Genomic DNA, 23,256 nt, shown 5'->3' on the forward strand with positions numbered 1-23,256 from the left:
CAAAACCTATGGGACACTGTAAAAGCGGTCCTAAGGGGAAAGTTCATAGCAATACAGGCATACCTCAAAAAACAAGAAAAAAGTCAAATAAATAATCTAACTCTACACCTAAGCAACTAGAAAAGGAAGAAATAAAGAACCCCAGAGTTAGCAGAAGGAAAGAAATCTTAAAAATTAGGGCAGAAATAAATGCAAAAGAAACAAAAGAGACCATAGCAAAAAGCAACAAAGCCAAAAGCTGGTTCTTTGAAAAGATAAATAAAATTGTCAGACTATTAGCCAGACGCATCAAGAAACAAAGGGAGAAAAATCAAATCCATAAAATTAGAAATGTAAATGGAGATCACAACAGACAACCCAGAAATACAAAGGATCATAAGAGACTACTATCAGCAATTATATGCCAATAAAATGGGCAACTTGGAAGAAATGGACAAATTCTTAGAAAAGTACAACTTTCCAAAACAGAACCAGGAAGAAATAGAAAATCTTAACAGACCCATCACAAGCACAGAAATTGAAACTGTAATCAAAAATCTTCCAGCAAACAAAAGCCCAGGTCCAGATGGCTTCAGAGCTGAATTCTACCAAAAATTTAGAGAAGAGCTAACACCTATCCTACTCAAACTCTTCCAGAAAATTGCAGAGGAAGGTAAACTTCCAAACTCATTCTATGCGCCCACCATCACCCTAATACCAAAACCCGACAAAGATGCCACAAAAAAATAAAACTACAGGCCAATATCACTGATGAGCATAGATGCAAAAATCCTTAACAAAATTCTAGCAATCAGAATCCAACAACACATTAAAAAGATCATACACCATGAACAAGTGGGCTTTACCCCAGGGATGCAAGGATTCTTCAATATCCGCAAATCAATCAATGTAATACACCACATTAACAAATTGAAAAATAAAAGCCATATGATTATCTCAATAGATGAAGAGAAAGCCTTTGACAAAATTCAACACCCATTTATGACTTAAAAAAAAAAAAAACTCTCCAGAAAGCAGGAATAGAAAGAACATGAAAATAAGTGAAGTTGCTCAGTCGTGTCCGACTCTTTGCGACACCAAGGACTCTAGCCTACCATGCTCCTCCCTTCATGGGATTCTCCAGGCAAGAGTAGTGGAGGGGGTTGTCATCTTCCTTCTGCAAATGAACATATCTCAACATAATAAAAGCTACATATGACAAACCCACAGCAAACATTATCCTCAATGGTGAAAAATTGAAAGCATTTCCCCTAAAGTCAGGAACAAGACAAGGGTACCCACTTTCACAATTACTACTCAACATAGTTTTAGAAGTTTTGGCCACAGCAATCAGAGCAGAAAAAGAAATAAAAGGAATCCAAATTGGAAAAGAAGAAGTAAAACTCTCACTATTTGCAGATGACATGATCCTCTACATAGAAAACCCTAAAGACTGCACCAGAAAATTAATAGAACTAATCAATGACTATAGTAAAGTTGCAGGATATAAAATCAACACACAGAAATCCCTTGCATTCCTATACACTAATAATGAGAAAATCAGATCAGATCAGATCAGTTGCTCAGTCGTGTCCGACTCTTTGCGACCCCATGAATCACAGCATGCTAGGCCTCCCTGTCCATCACCAACTCCCGGAGTCCACCCAGATTCATGTCCATCGAGTCAGTAATGCCATCCAGCCATCTCATCCTCTGTCGTCCCCTTCTCCTCCTGCCCCCAATCCCTCTCAGCATCAGAGTCTTTTCCAATGAGTCAACTCTTTGCATGAGGTGGCCAAAGTACTGGAGTTTCAGCTTTAGCATCATTCCTTCCAAAGAAATCCCAGGGCTGATCTCCTTCAGAATGGACTGGTTGGATCTCCTTGCAGTCCAAGGGACTCTCAAGAGTCTTCTCCAACACCACAGTTCAAAAGCATCAATTCTTCGGTGCTCAGCCTTCTTCTCAGTCCAACTTTCACGTCCATACATGACCACAGGAAAAATCATAGCCTTGACTAGGCAAAACTTTGTTGGCAAAGTAATGTCTCTGCTTTTGAATATTCTATCTAGGTTGGTCATAACTTTCCTTCCAAGGAGTAAGCATCTTTTAATTTCATGGCTGCAGTCACCATCTCCAGTGATCTTGGAGTCCCAAAAAATAAAGTCTGACACTGTTTCCACTGTTTCCCCATCTATTTCCCAAGAAGTGTCAGGACTAGATGCCATGATCTTCATTTTCTGAATGTTGAGCTTTAAGCCAACTTTTTCACTCTCCTCTTTCACTTTCATCAAGAGGCTTTTTACTTCCTCTTCACTTTATACCATAAGGGTGGTGTCATCTGCATATCTGAGGTTATTGATATTTCTCCCGGCAATCTTGATTCCAGCTTGTGTTTCTTCCAGTCCAGTGTTTCTCATGATGTACTCTGCATATAAGTTAAATAAACAGGGTGACAATATACAGCCTTGACGAACTCCTTTTCCTATTTGGAACCAGTCTGTTGTTCCATGTCCAGTTCTAACTGTTTGCTTCCTGACCTGCATACAAATTAAGGAAACAATTCAATTCACCATTGCAATGAAAAGAATTAAATACTTAGGAATATATCTACCTAAAGAAACTAAAGACCTATATATAGAAAACTATAGAACACTGGTGAAAGAATTCAAAGAAGACACAAATAGATGGAGAAATATACCATGCTCATGGATTGGAAGAATCAATATAGTGAAAATTAGTATACTACCCAAAGAAATCTATAGGTTCAATGCAATCCCTATCAAGCTACCAACGGTATTTTTCACAGAACTAGAACAAATAATTTCACAATTTGTATGGAAATAAAAAAAAAAAACCTCTAATAGCCAAAGCAATCTTGAGAAAGAAGAATGAAACTGGAGGAATCAACCTGCCTGACTTCAGGCTCTACTACAAAGCCACAGTCATCAAGACAGTATGGTACTGGCACAAAGACAGAAATATAGATCAATGGAACAAAATAGAAAGCCCAGAGGTAAATCCACACACCTATGGATACCTTAACTTTGACAAAGGAGGCAAGAATATACAATGGAGAAAAGACAATCTCTTTAACAAGTGGTGCTGGGAAAACTGGTCAACCACTTGTAAAAGAATGAAACTAGAATACTTTCTAACACCAAACACAAAAATAAACTAAAAATGGATTAAAGATGTAAACGTAAGACCAGACACTATAAAACTCCTAGAGGAGAACATAGGCAAAACACTCTCCAACATACATCACAGCAGGATCCTCTATGACACACCTCCCAGAATATTGGAAATAAAAGCAAAAATAAACAACTGGGGCCTAATTAAAATTAAAAGTTTCTGCACAACAAAGGAAACTATAAGCAAGGTGAAAAGATAGCCTTCAGAATGGGAGAAAATAATTGCAAATGAAGCAACTGACAAAGAATTAATCTCAAAAATATACAAGCAACTCCTACAGCTCAATTCCAGAAAAATAAATGACCCAATCAAAAAATGGGCCAAAGAACTAAACAGACATTTCTCCAAAGAAGACATACAGATGGCTAACAAACACATGAAAAGATGCTCAACATCACTCATTATCAGGAAAATGCAAATCAAAACCACAATGAGGTACCATTTCACGCCAGCCAGAATGGCTGCGATCCAAAAGTCTACAAGCAATAAATGCTGGAGAGTTTGTGGAGAAAAGGGAACCCTCTTACACTGTTGGTGGGAATGCAAATGAGTACGGCCACTATGGAGAACAGTGTGGAGATTCCTTAAAAAACTGAAAATAGAACTGCCATATGACCCAGCAATCCCACTGCTGGGCATGCACATCGAGGAAACCAGAATTGAAAGAGATACGTGTACCCCAGTGTTCATTGCAGTACTGTTTATAAAAGCCAGGACATGGAAGCAACCTAGATGTCCATCAGCAGATGAATGGATAAGAAAGCTGTGGTACATATACACAAGGGAGTATACCTCAGCCATTAAAAAGAATACATTTGAATCAGTTCTAATGAGGTGGATGAAACTGGAGCCTATTATAGTGAGTGAAGTAAGTCAGAAAGTGTTGGACACAACTGAGCAACTGAACTGAACTCCTAATTTGCCCCCCCCCCTCCTCTCCCTTTTGGTAACCAGAAGTCTGTTTTCCATTCTGTGAATCTATTTATGTTTTGTAAACAAATGAATTTGTATCACCTTTTGATGCCACGTAAGTGATATAATTATTTGTCTTACTCGGTTTGACTTCCTTCACTTAATATGATAATCTGTAGGTTCCTCCATGCTTCTGCAAATATTTACCTTCCAAGCAATATTTTCTAATTTCATTACTTTTAAAATTACTTTCGTTGCTCAGTTTCTAAGTCATGTCTGACTCTTTGTGACCCTATGGACTGTAGCATGCCAGGCTTCCCTATCCTTAACTGTCTCCTGGAGTTTGCTCAATCTCATGTCCATTAGCCATAGTTTATTTAAAATGTGTTAATTTCCACTGCAGAGCAAAGTGATTCAGTTTACATATATATATGTGTATATATATACACATATATATATGTATATATATATATACACATATATGTAAACTGTATATGCTATGCTATGCTATGCTAAGTCACTTCAGTCGTGTTCGACTCTGTGTGACCCCATAGACGGCAGCCCACCAGGCTTCCCCATCCCTGGGATTCTCCAGGCAAGAACACTGGAGTGGGTTGTCATTTCCTTCTCCAATGCATGAAAGTGAAAAGAGAAAGTGAAGTCACTCAGTCATGTCCGATTCTTAGCGATCCCATGGACTGCAGCCTACCAGGCTCCTACATCCGTGCGATTTTCCAGGCAAGAGTACTGGAGTGGGGTGCCATTGCCTTCTCTGAAAAAAAAAAAAAATATATATATATATATATATATATAAATCACTTTACATATATGTGTATATATACATATATCAGTTCAGTTCAGTCACTCAGTTATGTCCGACTCTTTGCGACCCCATGAATCACAGCATGCCAGGCCTCCCTGTCCATCACCAACTCCCGGAGTTCACTCAGACTCACATCCATCGAGTTAGTGATGCCATCCAGCCATCTCATCCTCTGTCGTCCCCTTCTCCTCCTGCCCCCAATCCCTCTCAGCATCAGAGTCTTTTCCAATGAGTCAACTCTTTGCATGAGGTGACCAAAGTACTGGAGTTTCAGCTTTAGCCTCATTCCTTCCAAAGAAATCCCAGGGCTTATCTCCTTCAGAATGGACTGGTTGGATCTCCTTGCAGTCCAAGGGACTCTCAAGAGTCTTCTCCAACACCACAGTTCAAAAGCATCAATTCTTCGGAGCTCAATTTTCTTCACAGTCCAACTCTTACATCCATACATGACAACTGGAAAAACCATAGCCTTAACTAGACGGACCTTTTTTGGCAAAGTAATATTTCAGCTTTTCAATGTGCTATCTATGTTGGTCATAACTTTCCTTCCAAGGAGTAAGCATCTTTTAATTTCATGGCTGCAGTCACCATCTCCAGTGACTTTGGAGCCCCCAAAAATAGTCTGACACTGTTTCCACTGTTTCCCCATCTATTTCCCATGAAGTGTGGGACCAGATGCCATGATCTTCATTTTCTGAATGTTGAGCTTTAAGCCAACTTTTTCACTCTCCTCTTTCACCTTCATCAAGAGGCTTTTTACTTCCTCTTCACTTTCTGCCATAAGGGTGGTGTCATCTGCATATCTGAGCTTATTGATATTTCTCCTGGCAATCCTGATTCCAGCTTGTGTTTCTTCCAGTCCAGCGTTTCTCATAATGTACTCTGCATAGAAGTTAACTAAGCAAGGTGATAATATACAGCCTTTACGTACTCCTTTTCCTATTTGGAACCAGTCTGTTGTTCCATGTCCAGTTCTAACTGTTGCTTCCTGACCTGCATACAGGTTTCTCAAGAGGCAGGTCAGGTGGTCTGGTATTCCCATCTCTTTCAGAATTTTCCACAGTTTATTGTGATCCACACAGCCAAAGGCTTTGACATAGTCAATAAAGCAGAAATAGATGTTTTTCTGGAACTCTCTACATATATGTAAACTGAATCACTTTTCTCTGCAGTGGAAATTAACACATTTTAAATAAACTATGGCTAATGGACATGAGATTGAGCAAACTCCAGGAGACAGTTAAGGATATGCAGGAGGAAAAGGGGATGACAGATGATGAGATGTCTGGATGGCATCACCGACCCATGATGTGAGTTTGAGTGAACTCTGAGAGTTGGTAATGGATAGGGAGGCCTGGTGTGCTGTGATCCATGGGGTTGCAAAGAATCAGACACGACTGAGCAACTGAGCTGAATATATATATATACACATACATGCATTCTATTCATATTTTCCATTGTATTTTATCACAGGATAGTGAGTATAGTTCCCTTTGCTATACAGTGTGTGTGCTCAGTCTCTCAGTCATGTCCAACTCTTTGTAACCCCATGGACTGTAGCCCACCAGGGCCCTCTCACCATGGGGAATCCCCAGGCAAGAATACTGGAGTGGACTGCACACCCTCCTCCAGGGGATCTTCCCAACCCAGGGATTGAACTCAGGTCTCCCATATTGCAGGTGGATTCTTTACCATCTGAGCCAGCAGCTACACAGTAGCACCTTGATTGTCCCTATGTTTGATTCTTGGAATGCACATGACTGGTTCTACTTGTCCTATTTCATCTCAGGTTTTCCTGAAAGCTACTTTATTTTCCCTCCCAGCCTTCAGAAAATTAGATGAACACAGAGCAGAGTTTTCTGAAATGCCTTCTCTATAGCCTTTGTGAGCTCTCAGGTGAATAATATCTGAGGTTAGAAGATAAATTTGGAAAGTAAACAACTAGAGCAGAGAAGGCAATGGCACCCCATTCCAGTACTCTTGCCTGGAGAATCCCATGGATGGAGGAGCCTGGTGGGCTGTAGTCCATGGGATCGCTAAGAGTCAGACACGACTGAGCGACTTCACTCTCACTTTTCACTTTCATGCATTGGAGAAGGAAATGGCAACCCACTCCAGCGTTCTTGCCTGGAGAATCCCATGGGCGGAGGAGCATGGTGGGCTGCCATTTATGGGGTCACACAGAGTCGGACACGACTGAAGTGACTTAGCAAACAACTAGAGGAACAGGGACATTACCTTGGACAGTGAGTGGCTTGACAATCTTTGCTTTGGATATGTTTACAAGTACCTTTGGGAATATAATTACTTAGAGCTTTCAAAGACATTAATTTTTGCTTAGTTACTGTAGTTTATATTCTGTCCTTCCCAAATTTTCTTCAGGCATAGGTATAAAATAGATGATACTCAGGACCTAAATTTGATTTCCTGAGGGATAAATATACACTTCATTCATTACTGATAATTTTAGTGAATATTTTAATCCTGCTTCCCTTGTAAATCTGTGGAAAATTTAAGATGCATTGATTTTCCAAAATATTTGAAAGATATGTTTGAATTACTGGTTTTTATTCTCTGTATTTAACTTCAGATTTTTTTATGCAAGGGAAAAATGGACAGAGTAAGTATCTAGGGGAGGAATTCTTCTTGATGCATCCTAAAACTAACCTGATAGCCACTCAGGTCTGGTTTGAGTAGTGTCCCACCAGCCATGTGCTAGCTTGTTTATATGCTGTTTATGTTTGTTTGATATAGTTTCTTTCTAAAAGCTATTCTCTTGTAACATGATAATTTAATTACTATACTAATGTCACAGCATATTTTAATTATGTATTATTTAAATGGAAAATTCTGTTTAATAACAGAATTAAAGCATTCTCGAATTGGCAATGTGTTTCATTGTGCCTTATCAACTACTTGTGTGCATTTTCCCATATTACTTTTAAGATAAGATCCAATTTCAGCTTGAATATCCATAAATATGAGTAATTCTCCATTTCAAGGCATCTGCCATTTTAACATAGACTAGTTTCATCTAGATCAATAAAAATAAGTTTGTAACACGCATGTTTTAATAAAACAAGAAAAAAATTAAATATATTTTGGAGAAAGTAAGTTAAACATGAGAGTGCCTGTTTTTATGTTGTCAGCATAATGAAGAGCAAAGATATTTTCAAAATGAAGAAATAAGGTAATTTTGGAGAATTTTTTCATGATGCAAGGAAAATCAGACAATTAATATGTGTTAAAAATTGCCTTACAACAACCAATCTATCATCAAGCTAATTGAAATTTTTCATCACCATATTATTTAAGTTAATACTTATGTGATTGCACTTGTTAAAATTATGTGGGATTTTTTCTTTTTGTTACACTTTATGTAGGCATGACAGTTTCTTTGACTGCTAAACTACTTACTCAAACAAAAATGAGTGTTAAAGAGAAGTATGTTATGAACCATATATATCACTGGGTATTTTATATTCTTCATCAAATTTCTGAATTATGTAATATCTTAATTCTAAGATAAATGCGATGAGACTTTCAAACACGTTAAACCATTAGCCTGAGAATCACACTGGTTAGTTAATTTAGCACTCCGCAACTTTCCCATAACTTTGTTGTATTACATGAACCATCTGTTTAGTGATTGCCTGGTATTCTTTATTTCATCCATTGTGTCTTCAGTTTTTGTATAGATTTCCTTACTATCTCATGTTAAAAATGTTGTTTTATGACAATATTTTCTCCTCACCTGACTTTTCACCTTTCCTTTTACCACTGTTAACACCATTCATTACATTATAATAGCTCAGAATATAGGATGCTGTTTAAATCCATTATCGATTAAATGTGTTTCTTTTAAATACATAGTATCTTTTTACAAGGCAAATACTCAGAAAGACACACTGGACGTTCATTAACCCGATAGTTGCATGTTGCTTTCTGCTCAGATAAGGATTCTGAATTAAGATTTCATTATTTTCATGGCTGCTCTTTGATAACTTCTTCCCCATTCATCTCAACACTCCTGTTTAACCTCAGATTAAAAAAGAATCAGGGTTTTTGTCTGTTCTCATTTTAGTGTATTACTTTCCAATTCTGAGGAATTATTTTGACTATCTAGGTCTCTTCTAAAGTCAGAGATTCAGGTTAATGAAGTTATTTCTCTCCAATTTATTTATTTATTTATTTTTGTCTACATTCCTTTAAATAAATTTTATATAAATGCTTTTATTTGACATATCGATATTATTCCCCCTCACAAACAAAAAAAATCTATGTATCAATTGCAATTATGTAGAAAACAGATCAATGTACTGCAACCCCCCAAAAAAAATTTTTTTAAATACTTTTGAGCTAATGCTAATTGCTGAACACTGTGTAACTGATATTTTGTTCTGGTAGTTACAGCAAAACAGACTGAAAGCTTTACAGTGAGAGTGAAAACAAAGTAGAATAATGAGAAAATTTGACCTCTTTTAAATTGCAGTTTTGAATAATAGTTTAAAATAGAATTGGTGTCATACAGGCCATTTAAAATTTCTATCTGTTAACTATTTGCCATCTAAAATCATCATCGAGACTATATATAACAAAAATAATTTTGTGAAGCCCTAGACTTGACAGTTTTTAAATATGAAAATCATGCACTTGTTATAAAAACATTCATTCTCTGTTTGTTTGTTTGTTTTTCTTTTAAATAGACCTCTGGGGGCCTGAATATGGCTGTCAAACACTAGAAGTGTGCTAACTTTTGCAAACCCACTATGGACAAATAATTCCTCATCAGTGGTTAAAATAGCATCTAGAAGTGAACTTGTTCTATCTTGCACTAATTTACACTGATTAAAAGCATCTTAAGATTATCCCTTGGGGCTTCCCTGGTGGCTCAGATGGTAAAGCATCTGTCTGCAATGCAGGAGACCTGGGTTCAATCCCTGGGTTGAGAAGATCCCCTGGAGAAGGAAATGGCAGCCCACTCCAGTATTCTTGCCTGGAAAATCCCATGGATGGCGTAGCCTTGTAGGCTACTGTCCATGGAGTCACAAAGAGTCAGACACAACTGAGCAAAGGGAAGAAGAAAGAAGATTATCCCTTAGTTATGAAAGATGAAAATCTATAAACATTTCATTAATTCTTACTGCAACACATGCCACTGAGGGATACCTGGACCAAAAGTTGTTATATCATCTCTTATATTAACAGTAGTTTTTTTTTTTTTTTTTTTTGCATGTTTCCAGCAGCAAACACTTGAGCAACTTCACAATGTTTATTGTGCTTTACCAATATCCAAAACAAACTTCAATATCAGTATGTATTTTTTATTTGTCTTAACACATGAAATATAAATATGAGAAATACATTAACTTGTAGAATTTTTTGCAACTTAAATCATAATGTATAAATAAAATAAATAAAATCTTAATGTATATTTCTCAAAAGTTCTTTACCTTTTTATGTAACAACAATCACATTGATTTACCATGACTCATTAACTATGTTTGATCACAGAGTATGTGTACATGCTGACTTGTGTCCAACTCTTTGAGACGCTATGGGCTGTAGCCCTCCAGGCTCCTCTGTCCATGGGATTTTCCAGGCAAGAATACTGGAGTGGCTGCCATTCCCTCTTCTAGGAAATCTTCCTGACCCAGGGATCAAACCAGTGTCTCCTGCTTTGAGGCAGATTCATTACCACTTGAGCCATCACAGAAACCTTAGGATGCACTATTTAAATTAATGTTCAGCAGTTCAAGCTGGGATTTTAAACAAATTTGTGTTTCTTTGGGATTCACCCTAGATAATTCAGGGAATTTGGTTAGTTTTAAAAGAAGGTAAGTTGCCTTCATGTATATGGCCACAAGAATTAAAAAATATACAAAAGAATATCTTCTTGCCTTGAGTCAATTAACTTTCTTTGTTTTGTAAAATATTTTACTAACAACAATTAACTTTTTTATTTTCAAAATAATGTTTAAATATTTAAAATCTTTACAAGTAATTGAGTAAATCATATAATCATTTCATTATAAATTGTTTTGCAATAGATTTATAAAGTAAGAGAGATTAAAAACATTTACTAAATCAATAATTAATATTAAGGTTTATTCATGTAAATGTATTTTGGGTAAATTTTATATTATTGTGCTCATATTCACCCAAGCATATGTTTTCTCTTTTTTTTTTTTTTTCAGAAACATAAGTCACTTGTGTATAACCTACACTAAACTCAAATGGAAAACCAGAAAAACATATCAGAATTCATTCTTCTAGGACTTTCATATAACCAGAACATACAAATATTTTGCTTTGTGTTTTTCTTGTTCTGTTATCTTGTCCTGTTTGTAGGAAACCTTCTGATCCTCTTCTCCATTCAATGCAGTCCTCTTTTTAACCAACCAATGTACTATTTCCTCAGCCACTTATCCCTCATAGACATCTGCTATACCTCCAGCATTACACCCAAATTAATTGGAGATCTGCTAGTAGAGAGAAAGACTATTTCCTATGGTGATTGCATGCTACAGGTCCTTATCCTGCATTTCTTTGGAGGTACTGAAATCTTTATTCTTACTGCCATGGCTTTTGATTGCTATGTTACCATCTGCAAGCCCCTCCACTATATGATTATCATGAACAGAACAAGATGCAATCTTCTCCTCTTAGCTACTTGGACTGGTGGAGCTGTCCATTCCTTTCCTCAATTTTTTATGGCAATCGGCTTGCCTTTCTGTGGTCGTATTGAAAGTGATCACTATTTCTGTGATATTTTTCCATTGCTAAAAATTGCATGTACTGACACCTACATCACTGGTGTGCTTGTAATTGCCTTTTCAGGAATGGTTGCCTTAGTTACATTTGCTGTCTTGTTTGTTTCTTATGGCATTATATTATTCATTTTAAATAATGTAAAGGATTAGGGAAGGGAGAAGGATGAACAGGTGGAGCACCAGGGATATTTAAGGCAGTGAAATTCTTCTGCTTGTTTCTATAATTTTGAATCTTATCAATGTATATGTCAAAACCCTCAAAATACACAGTACTTAGAGTGAACCCTAATGTAAACTATAAATTTGGGGTGATAGCAATGCATCATTGTACGTTCTTTTGACTTTAACAAGTGTATCCCTCTGAGGGGGAGAGTGTCCCATTTTGGGGACAGGAGCTATATGGGATCTCTGTACTTTAATCTCAGTCTAGCCATGAACTTAAAACCTCTCTAAAAATAAAGTTTTACTGATTAGCAAATACATTGTGGTACACTGCTTAAAAGAAATATTATAACTAAGTGAAGAAGAGACTCTCAGAAAGATTTTCTAGTAAATTAAGGGGAAAAAAACCAAACTTTTCACCTTTTATGAAAAGATATTTTGTGCAAATTTAACAGTTTTTTAAAAATAAGATCATTTAATATGATCTGAAATATCACTGAAAATATCATAATAGAGAAAGAACTGGATAATGGGATTTTATGAAAAAGGAAATGCAGTTAAAATAATGGAAGAATTTTAGAATATATAAATGCAAGAGTTATTATCATTAGGAGGCACTGTATAAAGAAGATTAAAGAGCAGAAAACAGTAAAAAGGGAGATAAAATTAAGTGGAGCTGTTTTAGCAGAGAGGAATGATTGTGTCTTCAATAATAACCTAATTTGTTCATTATCTTTGCCTGGCAGGATGGTATAGACCTTCATTGCTGAAAATTCTTCACCATTAGTAATTATAAATGGATTGGGTTGTTGCAGTTTTTTTGTTGATCTTAATCATCCAATATAGTAACACAGGAGGGGCCCTTTGGGAGCTACTATATTCCAGACATACTTTTCTTCTCTCCTTAGGAGTAGTCCAATTCTCCTTAGCAGTCAGGATCACGCTACCTTACATTTTTGCTTGTTGATTCAGAAGCATGAGGAGCCCAAAGTGATTAGGCAGGAGTCTTAACTCTCAGATCAATACGTAATTGTTGTGTCTCCTGGTGAACCATTTCTCCCTTTGGAAATAAGACCTCTAAGCAGGTTAGAAACCTAAGTTAATGGCAATAGAAAGCACAGATTTTTATAATAGATTTCTAAACGTGGTAGCGAGTGGTGTCACTCCAATTGTTACATTGTGGTATATGGCACACATATATATATTTTAAAATATCTTAAAAAAGCACGTAAAGATACCTATTCCTTCAATTTTCTTGGTGTTTGTTATTCTGCTTGCTGTAAATACTTATATTTATTCATTTGATATTTATTATAAACCATACATCATGTTACTTGTAGAAACCATTTATATCAGGTAAGCAAATGTTTTAAGGAGTATGACAGTTTATTTAATAAATTGAGTTTTCTATTTGACTTCAAAATATTCTTTGATTTAAATCATTACTTTTTGTGATGGATCATAAACATGAGAAGGTCACATGGACAATGCAAAAGGATTCTGAATGCTAAAAGGAAATTTGGACACATGATGTAATATTTATTACTTGCCCTCTAGAGATTGAATGTCCTGTTGGTTTTATGAGGGTTTCCCTAATAGTTCAGCTGGTAAAGAATTTGCCTGCAATGCAGGAGACCCCAGTTCAATTTCTGGGTTGGGAAGATCCACTTGAGAAGGAATAGGCTACCCACCCCAGTATTCTAGGGCTTTTCTGGTGGCTTATCTCATAAAGCCAAAGCAAGAACAATACCCAGTTGTGGATGTGACTGGTGATAGAAGCAAGGTTCGATGCTGTAAACAGCAATATTGCATAGGAACCTGGAATGTTAGGTCCATGAATCAAGGCAAATTGGAAGTGGTCAAACAGGAGATGGCAAGAGTGAATGTTGACATTCTAGGAATCAGCGAACTAAAATGGACTGGTATGGGTGAATTTAACTCATATGACCATTATATCTACTACTGTGGGTAGGAATCCCTTAGAAGAAATGGTGTAGCCATCTTGGGCAACAAACGAGTCTCAAATGCAGTACTTGGATACAATCTCAAAAATGACAGAATGATCTCTGTTCATTTCCAAGGCAAACCAACCAACCAGTAACACTAAAGAAGCTGAGGTTGAACAGTTCTATGAAGACTTACAAGACGGTTTAGAACTAATACCCAAAAATATGTTCTTTTCATTATAGGGAACTGGAATGCAAAAGTAGTAAGTCAAGAAACACCTGTAGTGACAGGCAAAGTTGGCCTTGAATAAAGAATGAAGAAGGGCAAAGGCTAATAGAGTTTGCCAAGAGAATGCATTGGTCATATCAAACACCCTCTTCCAACAACACAAGACTCTACACATGGACATCACCAGATGGTCAACACTGAAATCAGATTGATTATAGCAGCCAAAGACAAAGAAGCTCTATACGGTCAGCAAAAATAAGACCAGGAGCTGAATGTGGCTCAGATCATGAACTCCATATTGCCAAATTCAGACTTAAATTGAAGAAAGTATGGGAAACCACTAGACCATTCAGGTATGACCTTAATCAAATCCCTTATGATTATACAGTGGAAGTGAGAAATAGATTTAAGGGACGAGATCTGATAGACAGAGTGCCTGATGAACTATGGACGGAGGTTCGTGACATTGTACAGGAGACAGGGATCAAGACCATCCCCATGGAAAAGAAATGCAAAAAAGCAAAATGGCTGTCTGAGGAGGCCTTACAAATAGCTGTGAAATGAAGAGAAGCAGAAAGCAAAGGAGAAAAGGAAAAAATGGGAAGATATTCCCATTTGAATGCAGAGTTCCAAAGAATAGTAAGTAAAGATAAGAAAGCCTTCCTTAGTGATCAATGCAAAGAAATAGAGGAAAACAGCAGAGTGGGAAAGACTAGAGATCTCTTCAAGAAAGATCTTCATGACCCAGATAATCACGATGGTGTGATCACTCACCTAGAGTGAGACATCCTGGAATGTGAAGTCAAGTGGGCCTTTGAGAGCATCACTATGAATAAAGCTGTTGGAGGTGATGAAATTCCAGTTGAGCTATTTCAAATCCTGAAAGATGATGCTCTTAAAGTGCTGCACTCAATATGCCAGCAAATTTGCAAAACTCAGCAGTGGCTGCAGGACTGGAAAATGTCAGTTTTCATTCCAATCCCAAAGAAAGGCAATGCCAAAGAATGCTCAAACTACCACACAATTGCACTCATCTCACACGCTAGTAAAGTAATGCTCAAAATTCTCCAAGCCAGGCTTCAGCAATACTTGAACCATGAACTTCCAGATGTTCAAGCTGGTTTTAGAAAAGGCAGAGGAACAAGAGATCAAATTGCCAACATCTGCTGGATCATCGGAAAAGCAAGAGAGTTCCAGAAAAACATGTATTTCTGCTTTATTGGCTATGTCACAGCCTTTGACTGTGTGGATCACAATAAACTGTGGAAAATTCTGAAAGAGATGGGAATACCAGATCACCTGACCTGCCTCTTGAGAAACCTGTATGCTGGTCAGGAAGCAACAGTTAGAACTGGACATGGAACAACAGACTGGTTCCAAATAGGAAAAGGAGTACGTCAAGGCTGTATACTGTCACCCTGCTTATTTAACTTATATGCAGAGTACATCATGAGAGGTGCTGGGCTGGAAGAAGCACGAGCTGGAATCAAGATTGCTGGAAGAAATATCAATAGCCTCAGATATGCCAATAACCTCATATATGCAGATGACACCACCTTTATGGCAGAAAGTGAAGAGGAAGTAAAAAGCCTCTTGATGAAAGTGAAAGAGGAGAGTGAAAAAGTTGGCTTGAAGCTCGACATTCAGAAAACCAAGATCATGGCATCTGGTCCCACACTTCATGGGAAATAGATGGGGAAACAGTGGAAATAGTGTCAGACTTTATTTTGGGGGGCTCCAAAATCACTGTCGATGGTGACTGCAGCCATGAAATTAAAGGACGCTTACTCCTTGGAAGGAAAGTTATGACCAACATAGATAGCATATTAAAAAGCAGAGATATTACTTTGCCAACAAAGGTCCATCTAGTCAAGGCTATGGTTTTTCCAGTGGTCTTGTATGGATGCGAGAGTTGGAATGTGAAGAAAGCTGAGCGCCAAAGAGTTGATGCTTTTGAACTGTGGTGCTGGAGAAGACTCTTAAGAGTCCCTTGGACTGCAAGGAGATCCAACCAATCCATCCTAAAGGAGACCAGTCCTGGGTGTTCATTGGAAGGACTGATGCCGAGGCTTAAACTCCAATACTTTGGCCACCTGATGTGAAGAGCTGACTCATTGGAAAAGACCCTGATGCTGCGGAGGGATTGAGGGCAGGAGAAAAAGGGATGACAGAGGATGAGATGGCTGAATGGCATCACCGACTCGATGCACGTGAGTTTGGGTGAACTCCAGGAGTTGGTGATGGACAGGGAGGCCTGGCATGCTGCAATTCATGGTGTCACAAAGAGTCAGATACAACTGAGTGGCTGAACTGAACTGAACTGAACTGAACTGAACTATCAGATAAAGAATCCACCTGTAATGTGGGAGACTTGGGTGTGATCCCTGGGTTTGGAAGATCTCCTGTAAAAAGGACTGGCTACTGCAATTACATATCACAGTGATAAGTCAGTGTCTAATAATCTACTATGATGTAGATAAATAGGCAAAATTATTAATAAAATTATTAGTATTTAGTTATATGAAATAAACTATTGTTTAATAGTATATATACTAGGGCTTCAGAAGTGGCGCTAATGGTAAAGAATCTTCCTGAAAGTACAGGAGACACAAAAATGCAGTTTCCATACCTGAGTCAGAAAGATCCCCTGAGAGGGAATGGCAACCCACTCCAGTATTCTTGCCTGGAAAAATTCCCTGGGCAGAGGAGCCTAGTGGGTTGCAGTCCATGGGCTCACAGAGTTGTACATGACTGGGAACACACACACATACACACTAACATAATAATATGTTATATAACTAATTGTATATGTAATATATATATATATATAACTATGCATGTAATATAACTATATAATAATAGCATATACTATATTAATAATATTATTATGTAATAATATATGACATGTAATATAACACACACATAGACATATGTGTGTATATACATATATATATAGTTTGAAACAGTCCCAATCTCTTTGAATGGTAATTAGGTTATCCTTCTGTTATTGTTTTCTGACAGTTAAAAGTATGATTTGAGTGATCAGTTAGATTCTGTTTATTAGTTCTTTGATATTTTCATTTTGGAATTTACTCCTTTCTGTTTAGTCTCTCACCTGTTAATGGGAAAAATAGCAGTGCCTATCTCTATTGATTGTTATTGAGATTATTAATAAGAAACAATATATTTTATGGCTTTTATTTTTACTAGAATAAACATTTTGAATCCATATAAATTGATGAATTCAGTGATATCAAGTTCCAATTTGATAGAATTTTCTACATATTTAAAGAATGGTCCTGGTTTTGGCTTTTCCCATTTTCTTGCACCAATTTCTAATCCCCTTCTTACAGAATCTAAGCTTGGTAAATTTTTTGTTGTTGTTCTTTATTTCAATAGGTATTCTTTGCAGAGATTAACAGCAATGTCCTTTTGACAGTTACCTCTGTTTGCATGACTTTGGGTTCTGGCCACATTTATATTTCACCTGAAATAGCTTTACTTATAAACCTTTTCCCAGTGGTAGTTTTCAACTGGGCATTCCTCAAGGTATAGATTAAGGGATTTAACATGGGGGTTATCATAGTGTAGAATACAGCAACTGATTTATCAATAGGCAAAATAACTGCAGGCCTCATGTATACAAATATGCAGGGCACAAAGAATATGACAACTCCCGTGATGTGGGAGATACAAGCAGAGAGGGCTTTGTGTCTGGCCTCTGAGTTTTTGGTCCTTAGGGAGTGCAGAATGACCACATAGGAGCCAACCAAGAGAAGGAAGTTTAACAGACAGAGAATACCATTGTTGGCAGCAACAAAGAGCCCTAGAGTGTGGGTATCAGTGCAGGCAAGATCGAGCAAAGGGTGCAGGTCACACATAAAGTGATCTATGACATTAGGGCCACAGAAGGGTAATCTGAAGATGAAGAGGATCTGGATGATTCCATGAAGAAAGCCTCCCATTCACGCCACTCCCACTGCTACTGCTAAGTCACGTCAGTTGTGTCTGACTCTGTGCAACCCCATAGACGGCAGCCCACCAGGCTTCCCCATCCCTGGGATTCTTCAGGCAAGAACACTGGAGTGGGTTGTCATTTCCTTCTCCAATAGTTGCTAGTGGGTTGCCACTCCCACTAGCAACCAGCATAACTGCTGATTCATGATGGTCATATAGTGCAGGTGCTTGCAGATGGCCACATAGCAGTCATAGGCCATTGAAATAAGCAGGATGATATCAATACCTGAGAGGAAATGTTCCCAAAAGATTTGATTCATACATCCTTTGAAAGTACTGGTTTTCTTTTCATAGAGTGAATCTATGATCAGTTTAGGGGTATCAACACAGGAATAGCAGGCATCAATAAAAGAGAGATGAGCCAGAAAGAAGTACATCGGGGACCCCAATAATGAGATGGTGGTGATGGCGACCACAGTGAATACATTTCCTGCCATAGAGATGATGTAGACAACCAAAAACACAACAATTAGGATTTTTTGTGTCTTTGGATTTTGCGTGAGTCCCAGTAGAATAAACTCTGTCACATTGTTCCTATTTTCCATGTTTTTCATGTTCTTGTTGATCACAGTGCCTTAACAAGTCACACTTTTTTTTTTAACACAGCCTAGAATTTATTGTTTTTTATCTAATAATTAGCAATTGCCTAGATTCTACAGATATCTAAATGCTAATAAGATTTTTTAAGATGGAAAATATTCTGATATCTTCAAGATTTTTCAACTATGAGTGTATGAAGATTTGAGTGTAAATATTAGAATATAAGTGTAAGAATATGAGCACATGAATATAGGCATGAGGCAACTTTGAGAAAGAGTGAATTTTGCATTATAACTCTCATAAAGATTTTTGTGTGTGTGTGACTTGGACCAAGTGGACTTGGATGGGGTTCAGTAAGGAGATGGAGATCAAAGTGTTGTTTGTAACAAAGTAATTAAGCATTCACATTAAGTATTACAGGGCATCCATAATAGGAAAGGAATGAATACAGGGGACTCTGGATACTGTAATAGAACTGAAAAGCCATGTTGCCTAAAGCCAATAACTTAGCCATAGCTAATAGTGATTGATTGCTATGTGTATGGCATGGTAGTAACCTGTACATGGTATTATTTCATCCATTTGCACAAGATAAAGGCAAGATTGGTTTCCCAAGTTCAATATGCAGTACTTACTTTACCCTCACTCTTGTATTTCAAGGGACAATACTTATAATCCTAATCACACAGCTCAAAATTTAGGTGACTTTTATTACATGCACTGTATTCCATGATCATATGACTACAGACAAATCCAGCAAAGTGTTCTATATCATGGTAGGGGAATGGAGCATCATGTAATTTAAAAAAATACCTTTCTGAAGGACACATTTGAAAATTATAAGTAAAAAAAGTCCTTTATTAAATTGCATTAATAGCACTGTTGTTTAAGTGTTAAAAGTAATAATGGTATAATTATCTCTAGGAAATAGTTCAGATCTTCATGAGGTTAAATGAGATTACATCCCAATAAATTCATCATAACCTGAAAATACAAGTTGAAAGAGAATTGAATACATCTAACCTACTGGACATCATAGTGTAGTCCAGCTTACCTTAAACATACTCGAATACTTACATTAGCCTGCAATTGAGCAAAATCATCTCTAATACTTTGACTACCTAATGCAAAGAGCTGACCCACTGGAAAAGTCTCTGATGCTGGGAAATATTGAGAGCAAGAGAAGAAGGGGAAAACAGAGGATGAGATGATCAAATGGCATCACTGACTCAATGGAAATGAGTTTGAGGAAACTCAGGGAGATAGTGAAGGACAGGGGAGCCTGGAGTGCTGCAGTTCATGGGGTCCTAACAAGTTGGACATGACTTAGTGATTGAACAACAGCAGCAATCTAACACAAAGCCTATTTTTAACAATCTAACAAAAGTCTATTTCTAACACAAAGTCTATCTCATGTAAGTTATTGATTACTTCACTAAAAGTGAAAAACAGAATGGCTGTCTGGTACAGAATAGTTTTAAGTGCATCAGTTCTTTACCTATGTGATTACCAGGCTGACTGGAGGCTACTGTGACTCACTGCTCAGACCCAGCATTATAACAGAGTATCATATCACCTATAGCTAGCTCAGGAAAAAGATTAAAATTCAAGTACAGTTTCTTCTTTATGCTTACTATTCTCATACTATGATAAAGTCAGTAAACTTGCAACATGAACCACCATGAGTCAAGAAATGTCTGTAATGCCTGTTCTGTACCGTAAACCATGTGCTCAGTCGACTCACTGTGGATCCATGGATTCACAGCCCATCCTGTTCTTTTTGTCCATGGAATTTTCCAGGCAAGAAGTCTGCATTGGGTTGCCATTTCCTACTACAGGGGATATTATCGACCCAAGGATTGAACCCATGTCTCTTGTGTCTTCTGCATTGGCAGACAGGTTCTTTACCTCTAGAGCCACCTGGGAAGCCTGCTGCTGCTGCTACTACTGCTGCTAAGTCGTTTCAGTCATGTCCGACTCTGTACGACCCCATAGATGGCAGCCCACCAGGCTCCACCGTCCCTGGGATTCTCCAGGCAAGTACACTGAAGCAGGTTGCCATTTCCTTCTCCAATGCATGAAAATGAAAAGTGAAAGTGAAGTCACTCAGTCGTGTCTGACTCTTCGCGACCCCATAGACTGCAGCCTACCAAGCTCCTCTGTCCATGGGATTTTCCAGGCAAGAGTACTGGAGTGGGTTGCCAACGCCTTCTCCAACAATTATATTTTAAAAATTTAATAACATTTGTTTTTTTTTTATTTTTAAACTTTACAATATTGTATTAGTTTTGCCAAATATCGAAATGAATCCACCACAGGTATACCTGTGTTCCCCATCCTGAACCCTCCTCCCTCCTCCCTTCCCATACTCTCCCTCTGGGTCATCCCAGTGCACCAGCCCCAAGCACCCAGTATCGTGCATTGAACCTGGACTGGCAACTCGTTTCATACATGATATTATATATGTTTCAATGCCATTCTCCCAAATCTCCCCACCCTCTCCCTCTCCCACAGAGTCCATAAGACTGATCTATACATCAGTGTCTCTTTTGCTGTCTCGTACACAGGGTTTTTGTTACCATCTTTCTAAATTCCATATATATGCGTTAGTATACTGTATTGGTGTTTTTCTTTCTGGCTTACTTCACTCTGTATAATAGGTTCCAGTTTCATCCATCTCATTAGAACTGATTCAAATGTATTCTTTTTAATGGCTGAGTAATACTCCATTGTGTATATGTACCACAGCTTTCTTATCCATTCATCTGCTGATGGGCATCTAGGTTGCTTCCACTGCTGGGCATACACACTGAGGAAACCAGAAGGGAAAGAGACACGTGTACCCCAATGTTCATTGCAGCACTGTTTATAATAGCCAGGACATGGAAATAACATTTATTTTTATTATTACCTATGTAACAGAATATTTGAAAACAATACTGAAAAAATGAGCTATGATTCCTAAGAAAATATAATATCATTAATTTAATAACAAGCTTTGGTAATTTGTTAAAATTAGCTTTAATGGCTTGTTAGCAGCTTTTATATAATTGTGATCATATTGTAAATAGTTTCTTTCATTTTATTTTTCTTCAGATACTCAATTATTTGCAGATAGCATACAATATGTGGAAAGTCAGAGGAACATCTCAGAATTTATTTTGGGGGGACTTTCCTATAACCAAAATATACAAATATTTTGCTTTGTGTTCTTCTTATTTTGTTATGTTGTCATCTTGGTGGGAAACCTTCTGATCCTTGTCTCCATCCGATGTAGCCCTTTTTCACCAACCAATGTACTATTTCCTCAGCCACTTATCCTCTATGGACATCTGGTATACCTCTTGTGTGACAGCCAAACTGATCAGTGACCTGCTCCTGGGAAGGAAAACCATCTCTTATGGTAATGCATGTTACAGGTCTTTTCCTTGCACTTCTTAGGAATAATTGAAATCTGCATCCTTACAGTCATGGCCTTTGACCACTGGGTTGCCATCTGCAAGCCTCTCCACTACATGATTATCATGAACAGGACAAGGTGAAATCTCCTCATCCTGGCAGCTTGGGTTGGTGGGGCTGTCCATACCTTTTCTCAGTTCTCTATGATAATCAGTTTGCCCTTCTGTGGCCCCAGTGAAATTGACTACTACTATTGGACTGCAAGAAGGCCCAACCAGTCCATTCTGAAGGAGATCAGCCCTGGGATTTCTTTGGAAGGAATGATGCCAAAGCTGAAACTCTGGTACTTTGGCCACCTCAAGCAAAGAGTTGACTCATTTGAAAAGACTCTGATGATGGGAGGGATTGAGGGCAGGAGGAGAAGGGGACAACAGAGGATGAGAAGGCTGGATGGCATCACTGACTCGACAGATATGAGTCTGAGTGAACTCCGGGAGTTGGTGATAGACAGGGAGGCCTGGCGTGCTGCGATTCATGGGGTCGCAAAGAGTCGGACATGACTGAGCAACTGAACTGAACTGATTGTGACATTTTTCCTTTGTTGAAAGTTGCCTGTACTGATACCTATGTCACTGGTGTCCTTGTGGTGGCCAATTCAGGAATTGTTGCCTTAGTAACCTCTGTTCTCTTGTTTGGATCCTATGTCATTATATTATTCACCTTAAGAAGTCACTCAGCTGAAGGAAGACACAAAGCCCTCTCTACCTGTGGGTCTCACATCACTGTGGTTGTCTTATTTTTTGGACAGTCAATCTTTGCCTATTTAAGACACCCTACCACTTTCCCTGAGGACAAACTATTTTCTCTTTTTTATACCATAACTGCTCCTGTGTTCAATCCCTTAATCTACACTCTGAGAAACACAGAGATGAAAAAGGTCATAAGAAGGGTTTGGTACCAAAAGATGTTTTCAGAAGAGAAGTATAATTAATTTCCCCTACTCAATGTGTTAAAACCTCTATGTGGAAGTAAAAGTGGACTTGGGAATCAGAGAACTCAATTAACTTTCAAATCACAGAGCCCAAATTGTTTACTTTATAAATATCAAAGATGAAGAGCTGAAAAATTATGAGAAAAATGACTGGTCACACTGAGATTTGGTAGGGACTTAATATGATTAAAAATATATTAGCTTAAAGAAACAGTTGCTATGTTATATAGAGTATGCAATTCTAAGACTGTGAATTAAAAAAAATAATTTGCTTATGATATTTGTACATGAA

General features: G+C 37.7%; 2 protein-coding genes and 1 pseudogene across 2 annotated transcripts; 2 read left to right on the top strand and 1 right to left on the bottom strand.

Annotated features, from left to right (window-relative positions):
* Positions 1 to 11,143: 11,143 nt before the first annotated feature.
* LOC133229914 (olfactory receptor 4P4-like) lies at positions 11,144 to 11,830 on the top strand. The gene has a single exon (XM_061386665.1). The coding sequence runs from the start codon at positions 11,144 to 11,146 to the stop codon at positions 11,828 to 11,830; it is 687 nt and encodes a 228-aa protein (XP_061242649.1).
* A 5,426-nt stretch (positions 11,831 to 17,256) lies between these two features.
* LOC133229834 (olfactory receptor 4C46-like) lies at positions 17,257 to 18,579 on the bottom strand. The gene is made up of 2 exons (XM_061386617.1): positions 18,140 to 18,579; positions 17,257 to 17,983 (listed from the first exon to the last, which is right to left on the bottom strand). The coding sequence occupies exons 1-2, from the start codon at positions 18,577 to 18,579 to the stop codon at positions 17,494 to 17,496; spliced, it is 930 nt and encodes a 309-aa protein (XP_061242601.1). The 3' UTR covers positions 17,257 to 17,493.
* Positions 18,580 to 20,255: 1,676 nt separating this feature from the next.
* On the top strand, positions 20,256 to 22,964 carry LOC133229915 (olfactory receptor 4P4-like; annotated as a pseudogene).
* Positions 22,965 to 23,256: the final 292 nt, after the last annotated feature.

Source organism: Bos javanicus, chromosome 18 (assembly GCF_032452875.1).
Source record: "Bos javanicus breed banteng chromosome 18, ARS-OSU_banteng_1.0, whole genome shotgun sequence".
NCBI classification, from domain to species: domain Eukaryota; kingdom Metazoa; phylum Chordata; class Mammalia; order Artiodactyla; family Bovidae; genus Bos; species Bos javanicus.